This window comes from Octopus sinensis, linkage group LG11, assembly GCF_006345805.1.
Source record: "Octopus sinensis linkage group LG11, ASM634580v1, whole genome shotgun sequence".
NCBI classification, from domain to species: domain Eukaryota; kingdom Metazoa; phylum Mollusca; class Cephalopoda; order Octopoda; family Octopodidae; genus Octopus; species Octopus sinensis.
The window spans coordinates 945,600-966,451 of record NC_043007.1 but is presented as its reverse complement, the minus strand read 5'-3'; the positions used below and the strand labels follow the sequence as shown (position 1 = coordinate 966,451).

Sequence of the window (20,852 nt, the reverse complement as noted above, 5' to 3'; positions counted from 1 at the left end):
AACGCTTCGTTTTCAAGCCAAGTGATATTTCTATCAGGAACAAACGTGTTTGCATGGAAGATTGGTAGCAAACGACACTGTTTGTGTGATGATGCTTATTGCCTCCGTCTTAGAGCAAAGGTAGAGGTATTGTTTTCAGTTGTGTTTGTTTGTTTGTCAGTGGACAAGACATCTCAAGAAACACTGGATGGATTCAGATGAAACTTTCAGGGATGTTTGGCCTCGTGATTTTGGATTCAATCCAGTACTGGACAAGGATCCTGGATTAATTTTCCTGGGTTTTTTTTACTTAATTTTTGAGAGTGGTTGGGTTCATTCTCGTTTGTGAGAGCAATCGAGTTTACTTCAGATATTCTCATTTTAAAAATCACCTCTGGCCAATCTTTGAGACGACGTTGGTGTTGCCTTGGCAGAGGTTAAAGCTCTGAGTGCCCTTGTTTACAACTATTATATAATGACAAAACAAGGAGACACACCCAGACATATACAAATATGTATACGACAGGCTTCTTTCAGTTTCTGTCTATCAGTTTATAAGGATTTGGTTGGCTTAAGGCTATACTAGAAGACACTTGCCCAAGGTGCCATACAGAGGGTCTGAACCCTCAGAATGGTGAGAACGTTAGGCTGAAGATGAGATAAGTTCAAAAAGAATGCAATGTTTATCAATCAGATCAGCCTGGAAAAACAATGATGAACAGGTCCAAAATAGAACTTTACACAAACCTCGTTGTCTTCCAAGTTTAATAATCATAATCTCTAATTAATTACAAAGCAAAATATGTAATTGTGAACCGGAGAAATATCTCGAAAGAGTGAGTAGCTGGAAATGAGCTGTGTACAATCAGATCAGTGGTATACTAAATGAAACGGTTATGTCGTCAGAAAGGTCAATATTTCATGTGTGTTTGTGCAAACTCAGCCAGCCATGTATAATTAATCCTCTCCATTAATATCAATTTACCATTTGACTTTTCTCTTCCTGTTGTTGTTGGGTGAATATGCAACGTCTACTTGCTTAACCCTTCCGATACCAACGTGCCCAGAGACCACTTTGGTTCCATGACACAAACTTCCTGTTTCAGAGTGACCTCTAATTAATACCTTTCGCCAAAATTTCACATTAATTTGCTTCAAACACCAGCTTAATAATGACAAACTTGTTTTACTAAATCAATAGAAACAAAGGCAGAGAATCTCAACAGGAAAATGGTAACAAACACTTAAAAGCTTAATCTGTTTTTAGATCTGTCTTAGCCATCGTATCATCCTGGGTCATTGTCCTAAGTTATTAATTCTACCATTGACTCACAATACTTCAAACTGAAAGGGAGCAGATTCTATGTCATAGCGAGCTCCTGGCTGGTATCTAAACTGGCCATAACCAGCCCAAATATTCTACGTGTTTTATGTTCAAACATAAAAGGTGGCCAAGTGGGGTTGGGAAGAGACAGAAACAGAGATGATGAGGAATCTGAGTGGATCCTCAACTCATAAGGTGAGTAGATATGAGTGAGGATTGCAGACTTTGGTTTCAGAATGGTTTCTGATTTAGACCCCAGAGTTTGGGAAACAAGAAAATATGTTGACCTGACCATAATAATATAATCATAGTAAGAATTAAAAGCAGGCCTTACTTTCTTCCTTCTAATCAGAAATGTGTCTGTATACACATTCACTATTCTAAGCCTAAATGCAAAACATCATGAATCAGAGTGGTACTCTTTACTCTTTTACTTGTTTCAGTCATTTGACTGCAACCATGCAACCATAAACTCTCCCTATATATATATATACACACACACACACACACACACTCATATACAACAGGCTTCTTTCAGTTTCTGTCTACCAAATCTACTCACAAGGCTTTGGTCGACCTTAGGCTATAGTAGAAGACAATTGCCCAAGGTGCCATGCAGTGGGAATGAACCCTGAACCATGTGGTTGGTAAGCAAGCTACTTACCACATAGCCACTCCTGTGCCTACATTTTTTTTTTTCTTCTTCTTTCCTGAATACTGATTTGTGCCATCTTAACCATCAGTCTCATCATTTCCATCACTGAAGTCATTATTTTGATTCACTGGTTTCTACATACAATGAAATCCTTCCATTCACTCAACTTCACAAGTCTTGTCCCTACTTAATCCCTACATAGGGTTCATACTCCCAAAATACTCCCGTTGTTCAAAGTACTGATGCCTCCTCAGTCCATCATGAAGCAATTACAATCATCATCCTCATCTCCCTCAAACACACTTTCCATGTGTAAAAGATTCCTAGAAACATATAAACCAAACAGTATCATTCAATCGTTTCCTCCTCATAATATTTTCTGTCCACCTCTCAGCTAAGAATATACTCATGAACACCCTCCTCTTGTAACTCGTTATAATTCGTTAGTGTTCAGGATAACAAGCATCAACTGACAAAACTGCTCACCACTGCAGCCGACCAATATTTATCTAAGTTGCTATATACTAAATGAAGTTATTCATTCTGCAACACACAAACTTAAAACACAATACACAGTGGGTGTATTTATAAAGTTAGGCTGTAATTTTCCACTCTGAATAACTCTGCAAACCACCAGACGCTTGCTGGTGTTGTTGATGTAAAGTAGAGAAAGTTGGGAAATTAAAAAAATGCTTTAAAAAAAATTTTTTTTTTTAAAAGCAACTGGCCTTTCTTTGAATGTACAAAGCTACAAGTTATCACAAAACCATTTGAGGATGTTGCCCTTCTTGTTTAGCTTCACCTCAGCCCTGACTGAGTAAACCCCAGGCATCATGTCTGCCTGGTGTGTGTATGTGAACACACACACACACACACACACACACATACATATATACATATATAGATAGATAGATAGATATGTACACATAATACATAAGTATCATCTTTATCATTGCTCGTTTTACATGTTTGTGTGCCTGTCCCCCACCATCGCTAAACAACCAATGCAGGTGTGTTTACGCCCCCATAACTTAGCGATTCGGCAAAATAGACTAATAGAATAAGTACTAAGCTTACAACAAATAAGCCCTGGAGTCAATTTGTTCAACTAAAGGCAGTGCTCCAGCATGGCCGCAGTCAAATGACTGAAACAAATAAAAGAATGTACTGGGGCCATTTTGTTCAACACGTGCACACGTGTGCATGCATGTGTGACTGCATTTCCCAAGGTGCACTCCATCCATTCTGAAGACAGCAATATGCGATCTGATTGCAGTTTCCAGTAGAAGCTGGAGTAACCCACACAGAGCTGTTAAATCATAATATATAATACAGCGTTAGGAAGGGCATCCAGCTGTAGAAACTCTGCCAGATCAAGAGTGGAGCCTGGTGCAGCCATCTGGTTTGCCAGCCCTCAGTCAAAATCATCCAACCCATGCTGGCATGGAAAGTGGACGTTAAACGATGATGATATAAGTGAGAGCCAATTCTGCTGACCAGAAGTCAAAGGTGTCAAGTCATTATATAACAAAAGACCCCTTTGATAGTGTGAGCCAACTCTGGCGACATGGATAAACTATGGAAAAACAAATCTATTATTGATTTCATATCTGCAGTCTATAGACTGTGAACTTTAGACACACGTCATGAAGTTCACAGCTTTGACAAACCCCATCATGACAAACTGCTCCAAAACTGATCTTTGTAATCTACAAGACCCAAGACTGAAAAGAAAATTTTTTAAAATAATGACATTATTTTACATAGACTGGCTCCTGTGCAGGTGGCATGTAAAAAATACCATTTGAGTGTGGCCATTGCCAGTACCGCCTGACTGGCCCTCGTGCTAGGGGGAACGTAAAAGCACCCACTACACTCTCAGTGTGGTTGGCGTTAGGAAGGGCATCCAGCTGTAGAAACTCTGCCAGATCAGATTGGAGCCTGGCACAGCCGTCTGGTTCGCCAGTCCTCACTCAAAATCGTCCAACCCATGCCAGCATGGAAAGCGGACATTAAATGATGATGATTATTAATATTTTACAAGTCAATCTTACTAAATTTACAGTTTATATTCAACTAAACAAATGCCAAAATTAAACAAATAAAAATTTTCCACACTGAGTGGAAATAATTTCTTAAGGCATGGGTGTGGCTGCGCAGTTAAGAAGCTTGCCTTTTGACCATGTTGTCTAGGGTTTAGCCCCACTGTGCAACCTTGAGCAAGTTTTTTCTTCTATATCCCCAAGCCTCATGAGTGGATCTGATAAACAGAAACTGAAAAAAGCCCATTGCATGTGTATGTGACTGTGTTTGCATTACATTTGTCCCCCACCACAGCTTGACAAGCGGTATTGGTTTATTTACATCCCCATAACAAAGCAATTTGGCAAAAGAAACCGATGGAATAAGTGCCACACAGGCACAGGAATGGCTGTGTGGTAAGTAGCTTGCCTACTAACCACATGGTCCCAGGTTCAGTCCCACTGCGTGGCACCTTGGGCAAGTGTCTTATACTATGGCCTCAGGCCAATCAAAGCCTTGTGAGTGGATTTGGTAGACGGAAACTGAAAGAAGCCCGTCATGTATATGTATGTGTTGTGTTTGCCCCCCCTCCCCATCGCTTGACAACCAATGTTGGTGTGTTTACATCAGTGTAACTTAGCGGTTCAGCAAAAGAGACCAACAGAATAAGTACTAGGCTTACAAAGAATAAGTCCTGAGGTCGATTTGTTCGACTAAAGGCGGTGCTCCAGCATGGCCGCAGTCAAATGACTGAAACGAGTAAAAGGATAAAAGAATACACTCTACAAAAAAAAAAAGAAAGAAATAGTACTGAGGTCAATCTGTTCAACTGAGCCCCAGCTTGGCCACAGTCCAATTACTGAAACGATATAAAACCCCTAATTTTATAAAATCATACAGTCAACAGATTACTGAAGAACACTGAAGAATACCGTCTTAGAAGAGGCACCATACATACGGTAAGAAGCGTACAAGATATCTAAGGAAGCTTCTGTCTTTGAAATGATTAATAAAACTCGTAAGTCTCAAGTCTATTTTAGCAAACTGCAGTTTCATTCCAGCCACTTCGTCTGCACAGAAATATACTTTGAATGGCACTGGCCATGATATATGGCACCATTGTATGTTAAGAGTGCTGCAGCACTTACATCTGGGTGTGGTGAAGTCAGGAATAATGTATTTTCGGCTTTGACATTCCAAAATTTCCATAATGGTCATTATTAACGAATTATCATACAAAGATTTTGCTTTGCCAGTCTCTACAAAGTAAGCACCATACAGAAATGGATGGGCAAAATGTCAGAAAACAAAGTTTGTATCCCAGTTTGGATTTTCCAATTAAAGCCACTTTAATTACGTAATTACGAAAGTTATAAATCAGCTTCCATGCTTCTCCAAAAGAACAATTCTGAACACTTGTCGTTAACAGAGTATATTCTGAAATTGATATGGAAACTCATTTCCCAATCGTGTGGTCTTTGGTTCAGTCCCACAGCACAGCACCTCAGGCAAGTGTCTTCGGCTGACCAAAGCCTTGCGAGAGGATCTGACAGAGTGAAAGTGTAGGAAACTTGTTGTGTGTGTGTGTCTCACCACTATATGATAATTGGTGTTGGTTTGTTTACATTCCTTAACCCAACAATTCGACGAAAAGACACTGATAAAACAAGTAGCAGGCTTTTAAAAAAAGGGGGTGTGGCTGGAATTAATTTGTTCGTCTAAACAAGGAGGTCACCAAAGTGGTTGATATCAACTTCTGGGGGTCAATGGGAATATTCAAGGTGTCGATAAATGCACATCTTAATTATTTACATTATTTACATTTGACGGATATTTGTCCTCATCTTGTTTGTTGTTAACACAACGTTTCAGCTGATATACCCTCCAGCCTTCTTCGGGTGTCTTGGGGAAATTTCAAACCTGGGTTTTCATTCCTAAGGTATTTTTTGATGCTATTATTATTATTATTATTGTTCAGGTCACTGCTTGGAATTGTTACTCGGAATCTTGGGGTTAGTAGCCCATGCTCTTAACTAGTATTATAATTTATTTATTTTCTTGTATATGCTTGGGGGGTCGATAGTCTAAAAAGTTTGGGGACTCCTGGTCTAATTCCTTCAAAACAGCACCCCAACATGGCTGCCATCCAAAGCACTCAAAAAATTAAAAGATAAAAATATAAAAGATATTTACAAAAGGTGGCAGAGTCTAGCTTAGATGGTAGGATAACCGTCCTCTCACACACACAAAGTAAACAGATTATCCATCGGCCATGACAACGAGCATTCCAGTAGTTTGAACAACAGAACTACTTACGCAGTGAATTACGTAAGTAGCCGGCTAATTAAACAGACATTTTGCACTTCCAACGTGGACAAGGCTGAGTCAGCATGACATAGGGTGTGTGTGTGTGTATGTGTATGAGACAGAGAGAGAGAGAGAGAGAGAGAGAGAGAAAGAAAGAAAGAGAGAGAGAGTGAAAGAGAGATATGGCTGGTGTCTGAATTGCAGTCCATCAGACAAGCTTCCATCAGTGCAATTTCACCTAAATGGCTCAAGTTGACTGTTGAATCAAACCCTAGACCCCATGATTGTAAAATGGACCCCTTAACTATTTAGGGGATAACACCTTACACACACACACACACACAAAAGAACAGTAATATTTATACCTTTGTTTTTTTTTCGTCTCTATTTAAATGGTTTTTATATCAATGGACTCCAACTACAGACAGCAGGGGAGTTTTTAAATTTAAACATTTATAAATGAAATGCTATAACAAATATTTATATATATATGACTGGCTTCCATTCAACTAAAAAGTACAAGTATTTATTTCCAAGTTAAACAGATTGTGCTTTATCTCAAGGGAAAAAAGAAAAACAACAAGTACCAACAATAAACAAAAGCTTCCACTTTCAATGGAAGCATTAAATCTACAGGTAAAATATCACTAAGTTTCAGAACAAAATTACAAACCATCTCAACCCAAATCCAAGCCACCAGATCTGACTTCTTGTACCTACCCTACAACGCCATTCTAAAAATAAACATTCACATTATTGAAATATTAAAGCAATGAAATAATTAAGGATTAACTGAAGACAATGTGAATGGATAAGACTAATATTTGCAGGATAATCTCAGTGCAAAAGGATTAAACTTGGAAAAATTTCAATTGTAAATTTATGTCTCTGCAACATTCACTCTTTGTAAGTTTCAAAAATTTACATTTGCACATATGGGGTCCACAGATGATTAGATAGCTCTCAGGGGCTCCACAAGCAAAGTAAGGCTGGGAACCCCTGAGTTAAACAAACAAATTAGGTTTTTTTTTATTTTTATTATTATCATAGAAAACATCGATTTACTTACACCATGTCCCAACACAACCAAACGGTCGAGAAGTGACCCCAACCAAGCTTCCGAACAACATGGTAACGTCCATGGAATAAATCACCAATTTTAACTGGGTGGTAGCCACCTACGTAAGAGAGAGAAAAAAAACATAGTTAAATAAACAATATATATGACAATCCTATTTCTAAGACTTACTCTATGACATCAGTTTCTCTTGCCAAAAATAACCATTAATTCTTGGTAATTCAATTAACAATAAACATCTTGGGTCTAGAGTGCCTGGGGTGGTAAAGAGATGGGGGCATGGGAGAGGCTGGAAATTGAACCTATTGATGTAGGATATTGCAATGCAAATTCTTGATGGTATGCAATCTGCTTAGTAAGTGATAGTAACTAGTTTGCAACTAGTGACAGCCGCTTTATTTTGAGTTTGAGTAAAAGTCAACAAGTAAAAGTTGGTCACTAAACAGCTGGGGAAACTTTGTGATAAAAAAAAAGGGTATAAAGAAAACAAGAGGTCATTAGTCAGAGAGGGAGAAGAGTAGAGAGAGGGGGAGAAGAGTAGAAAGAGAGAGGGAGGGAGAAGAGTAGAGAGAAGTGTAGAGAGAGAGGGAGGGAGAAGTGTAGAGAGAGGGGGAGGGAGAAGAGTAGAGTGAGGGAGAAGAGTAGAGTGAGGGAGATGGAGTAGAGAGAGGGGGAGGGAGAAGAGTAGAGAGAGAGAGAGAGGGGGAGGGAGAAGAGTAGAGAGAGGTTGTAATAGACTATATATAAACAGGAGTGATGTAATTACTTTCTCTAAAATGATTGTCAGCGATCAAAACTAATTAATATGAAAACAACGAACTTTTGAAATTATTTGAATGACTAATTAAATGTGGAGGGGAAAGAAAAAGCGTTCATCAAGGATCAATTCTCAACCTTCCAGGCCACAATAAAGGTGTTCAACATTAATCAAACATAGGAATTCAAGCCTACAGGCAACCGAGTTCTTCTCATGGCTGAATCAGTCAAATAATTTAAAGCACAGGGTCTAAGAGTTAGCACAGCAAAGACCAAAGTCTTCTTAACCTTTTCGGATTTAAACTGGCCCCATCCAACCTGTCACACCTACCTCACAATGCCGTTCTCAAAATAAACAATAAATTACTGAAATCTTAAAAGTTACAAGATAATGCATAATTGATTCAAAACAACGTGAATAATTTATTCACAGTGTTTTAAGCATCGCATTCGAGAGAGTAATCTCAATACGAAAGGGTTAATTGGTAGGGAAGAATGCAGAACTCCACAACCATCTTGAAAGATGGTGACAGTATACAGAGAAGGCGGTGACCTGGCAGAAACGTTAGCACGCCGGGCAAAATGCTTAGCAGTATTTCATCTGCCACTACATTCTGAGTTGAAATATCGTCGAGGTTGACTTTGCCTTTCATCCTTTCGGGGTCGATTAAATATGTACCAGTTACGCACTGGGGTCGATATAATCGACTTAATCTGTTTGTCTGTCCTTGTTTGTCCTCTCAGTGTTTAGCCCCTTGTGGGTGGTAAAGAAATAGGTCACAATATACAGAGATGGTGCCGGTAAGTAATTCTATACTATAAGCTAAATATAAACAAGAGATGCAGCGGGCTCACAGAGAAGAAGGGCTTCAAATGTAGCAGATGTACAGAGTAATTAGCAATAACTCAGAGGGTTCACAGAAGTAGTGGGTACTTCCTGTTAGGTAAGTGACCGAGGAAAAAGTTCATTGCGCTTATTGGCAGCGAAGAAAGGGTTTCTCGAAATAAAAGAGATTGTATAATGTTGTGCGGACAAAGGGCAGTATTGCATGGTAGTGAAACACGGGCAGAGGAAAAGCAAATGAAGGGAAGCTTGATAAAACAAACAGGCTGTGTTGGACAAGTAATGTTGGTGTACTTGAATGCCAGAGCACGAATGAGCTGAGGGGGAGTAGAAGAGGATTCAGATGGAATATGTCTGTGCCGCCGCAGACATGTTGTGTCTATGAAGAATGACATTTGGGTGAAGAAATAACAAGTGATTCAAGTTGAAGGAACATAAGAGAAGAAGACCAAGATAGATGTAGGGAGCAAGTGGAGAAAGCTGGTTTCATGGTTGCTCTATCTCAACAAGATGACAAGGGACAGAAACATGTGGTGAAGAAGATACCCTGGGCTGGGAGAAGAACCATCCGACTCATGCAAGCAGGGGAACATAGGCAGATGACGACGTCGATGATGATGATGGCAGATACAATACTATAATGCCAGATCACACATCAGATAAGCTATTGGATTACATCAAATAGGGATCTTAATAGGATTTGTGAAAAATCACCCTTTCTTTCTTTGCTATCATTTCAAACATTATCAGCTCATGCCTTGGTGCGTCTGTCTGTCAGTGCACATACACGTGTGTGCACGTACATGTGTGTATAGACACACACACACACACACACACACACCAAATCCACTGCCTGGCTCTATATATATTTTATTCCTTCCAATATTCTTTGATTTGATTTTATTAAGGACACAGAAAGGGATGCATTACATAGCTAGAGGATATGTAGAACATAAATGTGACAACCAGTGGTCGAAGATCTATATGAAGACAACTTTATAGAGAAACTATAAAAGGACCACCAAACACCAGTTTGAGGATTTATCTTCCAAAGCAACCAAGGACCTGTCTAGACGTTCTTTGAAGGCAAGGGGCTCATTTCACCAACAACTTTCTCAAACTGTTTCATGCAGTCTACAAAAACTCGAGTTTGCTTTTGATTTAACCTTTTAGCATTGAAACCAGTCATATGTGACCCCAAATACTCTACCAGTTTTATGTTCAAACTGACCAGATCTGGGGCCCTTACACCTCCGCTCCAATGTCATTTTAAAAAATAAACAATCACAAACTCAAAATTTCAAAGCTATGAGATAATGCAGGATTCATTCAAAAGAAACTGAAATAAATAAGCAGGATATTTGACAGAGTAATCTGAATGCAGAGGGGACAAGACAAGTTTCTGAAGGGAACTGATTATCATCATCATCATTTAACATCCGTTTTCCGTGCTAGCACGGGTTGGACGGTTCGACCAGGGTCTGGTAAGCCAGGAGACTGCATCAGGTTCTAGTCTGATTTGGCAGTGTTTCTACAGCTGGATGCCCTTCCAACCACACCATGAGTGTAGTGGGTGTTTTTTACATGCCACCGGCACAGGGGCCAGAGCAGGCAGAGTTCACTGTTGGGTTACCCTAGAACTGAACAGCAAGCGTCTGCACTTGAGTCCAATAACAACATAAAGAGCAGCCAGAAGAGGTAACACAGTGCAGGATCCAAGGGTCTCATAAAGATACTCCTTATATTTAATATCAGCATATCTTCATTTAAACACAAAATACTTTTTATTTTGTTATACTTAAAAATTTTTTTACAATATTTTAAGTGAAACTTTATTTTTTTAATCTTTTTCTAATGTTATTGTTAGTAACGGAGTTTGTATTTCATTGCCTTCTAAACCTTTTTCTCACAATACATCTAAATTTTTTTCAATAATAAAGATCTGCAAAACATGCTAAACTTGTTTGGATGAGAAGAAAAGGTGGCGAGCTGGCAGAATCATTAACACACTGGGCAAAATGCTTAGTGATATTGTGCCTGTCACTACGATCTGAGTTCAAATTCCACCGAGGTTGACTTTGCCTTTCATCCTTTCGGGGTCGATAAATTAAATACCAATTATGTACTGGGGTCGATCTAATCAACTTATCCCCCTCCCCCAAATTTCAGGCCACGTACCTATAATAGAAAGGATTTTTACAGGTCATGGCAAATCGTTTAAGTGAGAGAATATCACATCATCCACTTTCCACTGCTTGCATGGATCAGACGAAATTACAGGAAGGAGATTTTCTAAAGCCAGGTAATAACATGAATTTAAATTTCACCATTTTCACTATTTCAACATACCTTCCGTCCTATGTACTCACAACAGAGTAGAAACTTGTCAAAGAATAGATTACAACAAGAGATAAATCATCCAAAGGTGCCAAGCTTGTTTATTAACTACTAACGCATGAGTATATGTTACCTAGATCCTATCAGATCAAATCCATGTTAGACATGTTAAGGGCCAAGAGGAATTATTAAATCATTGATGCTTTGATTAACACAGCAATTAAAACTGAACTGTAGTTCTTAGTTACGACCACTTCAAGAACAACTGTCCAGTTTTTCTGCCCATTAATGTCCCATGGAATGCCAAAGTCCTTTCTAATCAGAGTAGTGATTGGTCAGTTACCTTTTACGTAATCGCGAGGATCTTCTTGTTCATCATCATCTGACCCAAGGATTTCTTCTTCATCTTCATACACAGGGTCACAAGACTTGTGTGTATCAGCAGACCTTTAACACAGAAAAGAAATGGGGGGAAACATGTAGTATTTAATAAAGAAGTGATGACATTCAAAAGCAAATACGTAGAACGAAATTGGTTTATTAGATCAGGCTTAACTAATCCTCACTAACGAGCTTTAGGGGAGTAAAACTTAAAACACTTTGAAGGTTATATCAAGACATATAAAAATATCATCTTCAACACAATTATTAAGAAGTTCCAGTCTCAAATGAAAAACAATAAAAATGCAAAAAAAAATAATAAATTATTAACAATTAAAAATTTTCTGCAGCTTTTCACCGAAAACCTGGTAATATTCTACAATTAAACAAATGAGCAAAAGCAATATTGTGTGTGACATGAAATTTTCTTCTCATTCTTCAGAGCGCAATAAAGCACTAAAAAGCAATCTTAAGCTAACTAATTAAAAATTCAAGGATAATGGCCGAGCCATTTTAACTAAAAATCATGCAACATTTTTACTATTGAAAAATATTAGACATCAAAGAACTAAAGCTTCTTTGCTAGAATTAAGAAAATCTCCCTCAAATCACGTTGGCATCTGGAAAGGAAAATGGATTAAAAAAAGGAAAAGGGATTAAAAAAAGGAATTAAAAAATGGAAAAGGATGAGCATATTGGGTGTTGTAGTGCTAAATATACAACGTCAGGATTGTTGTCACAATGATTAGGGGTCTGTTCAATCAAGGATGGCCTGGAGCTAATCAGCATAATAGAAAGAGCAAGGAATTCATTAAGGATTCGTTAATTATACACACCCGAAGGATCAAAACAGAACACTGAACCCCTGCAGAGATTAATGCAAACAGAGGAAGAACACAAAGTCCAAAATTGGAACATCTGTATATTCTTTGACTGGTTTCAGTCATTAGACTGGGGCCACACTGAGGTACTGCTTTCGGGGGCTTTAGTCAATCATATCGACCCATTCCTACCCTCACCCAAGTTTTTATTAGTTGAATGACTAAGTTGAACTCTCTGACACACACACGATGGGCTTCTACACAATCTGTCTGCTAAATTCCACTCAAAAGGGTACTGACCAACTCAAAGACTACAGCAGAGCAGAAGATGCTTGCTGAACGGCCACAGCAAGGGGGGTCATAGAGGAAAACCACGTAGCCACAGCAGAGCAAACATCTTAACCATTTTATCTAAGAATTCTTTTGTCTTTCACAAGTTTTAGTCATTGGACTGTGGTCATGCTGGAGCACTACCTGGAAGGGTTTGGTCAAGCAGATCACACCCAGTATTTATTTTCTAAGTCAACTAATTATTCTGTCAGTTTCTTTTACCAAACTGCTAAATTATAGGAACATAACAAACCAGCACAGGTTGCCAAGCAGCAGAGAGTCCTCCCCAAACACACAGATACACACATACATCATCATCATCATCATTTATCAGCCATGTTCAATACCGATATGGGTCAAACAATATATTGCTTGAAAGGCAATATGTAGCAGTATTTCATCTGTCTTTACGTTCTGAGTTCAAATTCCACTAAGGCCAACTTTGCCTTTCATCCTTTCAGGGTCGATAAATTAAGTACCAGTTGCGTACTGGAGTTGATCTAATTGACTGGCCCCCCTCCCCAAAAACTTCAGGCCTTGTGCCTAGGGTAGAAAAGAATATACTGTTTGGTGTGTGTGTGTGTGTAGGCCAAGATTCCAGTTTCCATGTACCAAACTTGCTCATAAGACACTGGTCAGACCAAGACTATAGTAGAAGACACTCACCCAAATTGCCATGCAATGGGAATGAACCCTAGGCCACATGGTTGCAAAGTGAGTTTCTAAACCAGGCAAATCAAATGAAATACACTGCTGGATTTGCACTTGGAGTGAAAAAAGAAAACTCAAACAATAACTTAGAAACAGCTGTAAAGACATCGCCTGCTTGTCTCCACCAATATAAGGGAAAGACAACTGCGCTTTGCAGGATACTGCTGGCCAGCTAAACAAGAGCTGGCTACTGGCATACTGTGATGGATGCCAAAACACGGCCATGCTGGAGCTGGTCATTTGAACACACCATACATAGATAACTCATCAGAGATGCTGAGTGTCTACCTGAAGACTTCTCTCAAGTGATGCAGGACTGAGGGGGATGGAATGTGCGGAGTAAAAATGGCCAGAGAAGACAATTACTCAAAATGCCATACAGTAAAATTGAACCAGAGACCACATAGTTAGACAGAGAGAGACAGACAGACAGACAGGCTAAGACTTCCCAGTTATGCCAACCAAATTAACAATAAGTAGTTAGAAATGACAGTCTAAAACTAAATACAATTTTCTACATCAAGAATCAGAAACAAAATTCACCAAGCCATCCAAAATACATCAATCATATAATCTAGAATGCATCAATCTAGATTAAGTCAACTTTCAGACATTTCATGCTCCATTATTCTTTTTATTCCCCCGCAAACAAAAGTATTGCGATAAATAAGCAGCTTTGCACAAACAGTCTGAACGTCGGGTTTAAAACTAAACTAGGTGAGAATTTAAGGTATCAGGTAGAACTGCAAGGAAATATCAAAATGTTTGCAGGGCCCCCCAATGAGGGGGAAGAGGAGGGGGTTGACTTAATCCAAAATAAAATGTAAATAATATTTTTATAACAACAAAATATAAACTGTCACATCAAAGCTTTTGTACGAGATTAACGAGTCCCATGGATGCAAGTTCTTTCACAGTGTGTGGCTCTTTGGGCCAACGCCTTGTGAGCTTAATTGCGTTTAATTGCTAGAAAGAAACTGTATGTATGGAACCTTGATACATACATCTCACATGGCTCAGCAGTTAGTGCACTGGGCGCACAATCATGAGGTAGTGAGTTCGATTCCCAGACCAGGCAATGTGCTGTGTTCATGAGCAAGACACTTTATCTGACGTTACTCCAGTTCATTCGGCTGTAGAAATGGGTTGCGACACCATTAGTGCCAAGTTGTATCAGCCTTGGCCTTTCCTTTGGATAACAGTGGTGTGTAGAGGAGAAGTTGGTATGTATGGGTGATTTCTGGTCTTCCATAAACAAGCTTGCCTGGACTTGTGCCTCAGAGGGGTACATTCTAGGTGCAATCCCAACGATCGCGGCCCATTACACTTTTTGTGTTAAAAGGAAAATACCAGAAGCCCAGAATTCCCAGGACAGCACACTCATCATGAAGAGGAGATGATTGTACAGTTACTCGTCCTCAATATAAATTTATTGATTAGTATTTCAGTAATTCCGTCATCATTAAAAGTAGCATCTGCTTATTAATTGGAGTTAAAAATCTTTTAGTATGAAATATCTAGAAATAGAATGCTTTGAAAAGTGGAGAGCAAAAATGGAAACTCTGAAATGAGGAACATTTACACGTGAACACAAAAACCCCATTTACTTGTGAGGAGCTCGCGTATTACTAGCGCTAAAATTACTGTCGACTCAACTCTTTAAATGATCTCACAGGAGAGAGATGCAGAAGAAAATATGATGCTTTATTATTTATTCAAAGGTACTATTTCAAAAACCACTCATAGATTGCTTCACTTTTTTATTTTTTTTTATCAATAGTCTATGAGGCAAGGAAAAAGAGGAGGGGTGAAAGAGGGAGAGAGAGAGAGAGACTAAGAATTAATAAAGTAGACACAAGAATCATTCATAACTTGGTGAGAGCAAACCACTTTGATCTGTCTTTTCAGTTCCATTTTTAGAAATTACTTTCTTCTGCCTTAATAAATGATGTGAATCTGTCCAACAATTTATCACCAAACGAACAAGAAATGCAGAGATGGGAGGGCAAAGAAGAGGAAACAGGAGCCAATATCTAAGCATATATAAATAGATCATAGAAATTAATGCCAATGCCAAGACGGTAATGCAGAAGAAAACAAAAATACAGAAAGTAAAGGGGAAAAGAAAAAAAAAAGAAAAATGTTAATTAGCCAAAAATTCAAGAAATAACGACCCTAATTCTTCTACAAAAAATATATTATTATGTAGCTTTATTAAGAAAGTGGTAACTGTGCCAGGCTATTGCTTCCCATATTAATATCTTAAAGCAAATTATGTGTGTGTGTGTGTGTGTGTGTGTGTGTGTAAGATCAGAAAAGAAGTTCATTTAGTAACAACCTCCACAATGTAATTTGGGAGGAGTGAGACATTTATTTTGGTCTACTTAAGGACTATCTTTGGGGCGGGAAGGGGAACAGAACAGACAAAACACCTCATCGAGTGAAAAATGTATTTAAAATTGGAATTTGGTGGTGGGGAGAACCAGAGATACAATTTATTTTCTCAAAATTATATTTCATGTAAAAACCACAAAAACCAACACCATTAATTTAACAAATATTCCTTTTTAGAAAAAAAAAAAAAGGAAAAATCAAAGCTGAATTTATTTGCCAATAATGAATGCAAAAAGGAAAACCAATCAACAAACAAAAAAGACTAATATGATGTCATAGATAATCCATACTAAGTGGTAAATATAACTTTGGTATGTCCTTCACTAAGTCCTTGTACTTGGTTGCTAACCCACACAGCAGCCAGATACAGCAATTCAATAACTGTTTATCAATGCAAGAATTGTTCATATTTCAGGGCGGGGGAGGCGAGGCAAAAAGAAAAAAATATTCCATGCTATAATCTTCCAGCTCACTTTTCAATTAACAACAATTCTACATAAACAACACACAAACAAACACACATACACACTGGACATTTCAAAAAATCCATTACTGAGAAAATCTTTATTTCAAAATTCTCTTCCACAGCCAACTAGCCTTGGTGTGAAGCTAAAACCCCAGACCTCGATCTATAAAAACTGTTTTATATAATGCCAGATATCTGATCATCTCCTGCAAAAGCCATCTACAAAACTAAAGCTGCTTAGAAAAGCTAACACATAAATAGCCTCCAACTATTGACTAAACTCTCACTGTACACTCTACACTTAGTACAATGACCCGACTCAAAGCCATCATCACTCAGTTTAAAATCCACTGCCTAGCACCATGGGCACCAGTAGCAGAGTCTTCAGGCCAGGAGCTTTGGAGAATACTTCCTTCCACTGTGAACCCCAACCCCTAATCTAGGAAGCCCTGAAGAGTCATGGTCACTGCCTTTCCTCCTGAATAAAAACAATAAAACCCATTTGGTGCACTAACTTCTCCACACTTCTATTGGCACCACACTTCTCACAGTACCATGGTTTTGCTCCAATATTTCATTAGCATTTAAACTAGCCAGATCTGGCTCACATATTCTCCCTGTTCTATGTTCAAACTGGCCATATTCAGCCTTTCACACCTACAAGCGAGGACTGGCTCCTGTGCAGGTGGCACATAAAAAGCACCATTTGAGCATGGCCGTTGCCAGTACCGCCTGACTGACCCTCATGCTAGTGGCACGTAAAAGCACCCACTACACTCTCAGAGTGGTTGATGTTAGGAAGGGCATCCAGCTGAAGAAACTGACAGATCAGACTGGAGCCTGGTGCAGCCATCTGGTTCGCCAGACCTCAGTCAAATCGTCCAACCCATGCTAGTATAGAAAGCGGACGCTAAACGATGATGATTACAATGTCATACTAAAAACAAACAAGCACATCATTGAACTCCCAATGCAAAGAGATAATGCATCAGTAATTCCAAACAATACGAATAAATAACCTGAATACTAAAGGGTCACAGATGCACCACCCTCTAGTTAACCCCAGATCAGATCTCATCCAGCATTTCTATGATTAAAAGCATTCCATTCATTACCAGGACAACATTATTTCCATGTGTTCATCACTTTAAGACAACATGGAGCAATCTGAGAAATATCTAACTGTTTTCTTTCTAACAGTTTCAGCAACCATGTAGAGGTTCTCTTGGCTCAAAATACACCATTAACGACTGAAATCATACAACTGATCACATACAATTCTAAGACTTCGAAACAAGCACAGATGTAGAACCTACTAAAATGGACAGCACAATGAAAATGTGAAAAAAGATGTTGAATGATATGTGATAAACTGCAAGAGAAGCCAACCATTATTAACACAGCAACAATTTGTAAGGGTCTGCTTGCCAAATTACTTCTTTCATCCATTTTTATCCACCTATCTACATGGCTTCTACTTTTTCCTCAACTTGTTTCTTTACCTATTTCTAACCATCATTAACCTATGATTATATTTAACTTAATTAACAACCATACAATCAACACAACACCTGGTAATATTATCCTCAGCAACCCCAATGCATATATATACAGCTAAATATCCAATCATATGTACGACTCCTTTTAGAATACCACAACAGTTATTGGCCTGCAAAGGTCCATAGTCTAGTGGTTAAGGTGTTAGATTTATGATCATAAGACAGTGTGTTTGATTCCTGGATCAGGTGTGACATTGTCCTTGAGCAAGGCACTTCATTTTACATTGCTCTGGCCTAATCAACTGAAATGCATACCAGCCAAGTTGAACTACAACCCTGCTCCCCTTTTGATGTTCCACTAACTCTGGTTCTTAACCATTTATCTATGGAGCTCCTTTGATTACTATTTTATTCTGCTGGACCCTCCATTGCCATTCTATGTTTAAAAGCTAGTTTTATAGATACTTATTTCAAAATTCCTAATTTGGTTCTCACACTTTCACTCATATAGGTTTGCCAGAAACATGTTAAACTAAGGTGGCGAGCTGGCAGAATCATTAGCACACCAGGTGAAATGCTTAGCGGCATTTCATCGGGTTTTTATGCTCTGAGTTCAAATTCCACTGAGGTCGACTTTGCTTTCATCTTTTTGGGGGTCGATAAATTAAGTACCAGTTGCATACTGGGGTCGATCTAATTGACTAGCTCCTTCTCCAATATATTTTGGGCTTTGTGCCATGAGTAGAAAAGGTTATTAAAGGTGGTGAGCTGGCAGAAACGTTAGCACACCAGGTGAAATGTTTAGCGCCATTTTGTCTGCCTTTACGTTCTGAGTTCAAATTCCACTGAGGTTGACTTTGCCTTTCATCCTTTGAAGGTCAATAAATTAAGTACCTGTTGCATACTGGGGTCAATCTAATCGACTGGTCCCCTCCACCTCACCTCGCACCAAATTTGAAACCTTGTGCCTATAGTAGAAAGGAAATGTTAAACTAGAGAAAGAAATCTAGCCATTTCTTGCAATAACTACATCCAAAACAGACTCTTAAAATACTCATGGATCCCTAAAAATTTTTTATGGACCCCAGTTGAGAACCCAACTCCTAAAACAATGAACAAAAGCAGGGCACATATTACCAAATAAACATGTGCCAGACAACTATGGTTTATATTCCTCATACTTTAATAATTATCAGCAAAACATCTGTAATGTATACATAATTTTATTTTTCAAACAATCTTGAGTAAAAGTAAGCCCCAATCCAACCAGCTGCTCACCCACTCCTTGTGTCTGCCATATTCAATTGCCATGAACTCTTTTATGTAAGAAAGATAACAAAATTAATCCTGAGGCTAAATATATAATCTCTTTAACTCCACTGTTGATATATATACATAGCTAACAAATTTTGAGAAATTAAGAATTTGCTTGAATAATCATTATTATGCTTGTGTCTGAAACATTACCAGGAAATTTTGATGGAAGGTTTTAGCTTAGATTCTTTTCAAACATGGTTCTATTATAGAATTAAGGACAGTCTTGGGCAGGTTGGTATCAAAAGGTTTAACCCTTTCGTTACTGTATTTCTGTTGAGAAGCTCTGTGTTTCTTTCAATCAATTTTAAAATATAACAAAGAATTTAGTAAAATAACTTAGTCATCATTCAGCTAGTGTTAGGAACATAAATTGTGACTAAGGTTTGGTGGAAGATTTTAATTCAGAACTTATGAAAACAAGACATTATACCACAGAACCAGAGCCGGGTTTGGCCGGGTTAGTAACAAAAGGGTTAAAACCCTAATAAGCTGTGTGTGTGTGAGTGAGAGAGAGACAGACAGACAGAGCATGTTCATACATGTTCCATAATTTTACCAAACATAAAGGGATCTTAACAAATTTATCTAAAGACTATAATTCAAAGGAACAATCCAAAAAAGATTAAAACACTATCTGAAAGCTATTTCTGCACTTGAAATATTTATTACGATGTATATATTTTTTTTTTTTTTTCAAAAAATAACCCAAAATCAACAGCCAATTTGAGTAAATTCAGCTTCCATGCGAAATTCACAAATAATACTTGGTTCCTGAGAGGTTTTTCTTTTCTTTCATTTCTTTTTTTTGTAATTTCAGTTTGATATGCTGCTACATACAAGATTAATATGAAATATTTTTATCTCTTGCTTAGAAACTATTGGGAAAGAAACGTACTATCTCAAATGCCAGCTAAACAAGAACAAACAGATAGAAATGAATATTTACAGGAAAGGATTTAAAATAATAATAATCATATATAAATATATGTATCTGGCAATTGCACATGCTAAAACCCATGCGAGAATGGAAAAACAAATTTGGAAAAATTGAAGAGTTCCGAGTGATAACAAAATAGGAAAAAATGGGAAAAAGAAAAACTAGAGAAGTGGCAACCAAGTTGGATCAACAGAAACTTGATTGCCATAGAACAGAGAATGACTTAACTAATTTAGAAGAACTGTGGTTAAATATTTATTTCTTTATTGCCCACAGGCGGCTAAACATAGAGGGAACAAACATGGACAAAGGGTTTAAGTCAATTACATCGAACCCAGTGCGTAACTGGTACTTATCTAATCGACCCCGAAAGGATGAAAGGCAAAGTCAACCTCGGCGGAATTTGAACTCAGAACCTAACGGCAGACAAAATACTGCTAAGCTTTTCTCCTGGTGTGCTAACCATTCTGCCAGCTCACCGCCCTAACTGTTGTTAAATATTAAGCTGCAAGAGTGGCTGTTTGGTAAGTAGCTTGCTTATCAACCACATGGTTCCAGGTTCAGTCCCACTGCATGGCACCTTGGGCAAGTGTCTTCTAATATAGCCTCAGGCCAACCAAAGCCTTTAAGTGAATTTGGGAGACAGAAACTGAAAGAAGCCTGTTGTGTGTGTGTGTGTGTGTGTGTGTATATA

General features: G+C 38.3%; 1 protein-coding gene across 21 annotated transcripts in view; it reads right to left on the bottom strand.

The window, feature by feature from the left end:
• Positions 1-20,852, bottom strand: part of LOC115216993 (SRSF protein kinase 2) — a 187,761-nt gene that overhangs the window by 31,317 nt on the left and 135,592 nt on the right. For all 21 annotated transcript variants that reach the window (XM_029786494.2, XM_029786497.2, XM_029786495.2 and 18 more), the window contains 2 exons: positions 11,646-11,749; positions 7,357-7,465 (listed from right to left, as the gene is read on the bottom strand). In XM_029786494.2, coding sequence (XP_029642354.1) covers positions 7,357-7,465; positions 11,646-11,749 — 213 coding nt within the window. The remainder of the gene's footprint in view (positions 1-7,356; positions 7,466-11,645; positions 11,750-20,852) is intronic.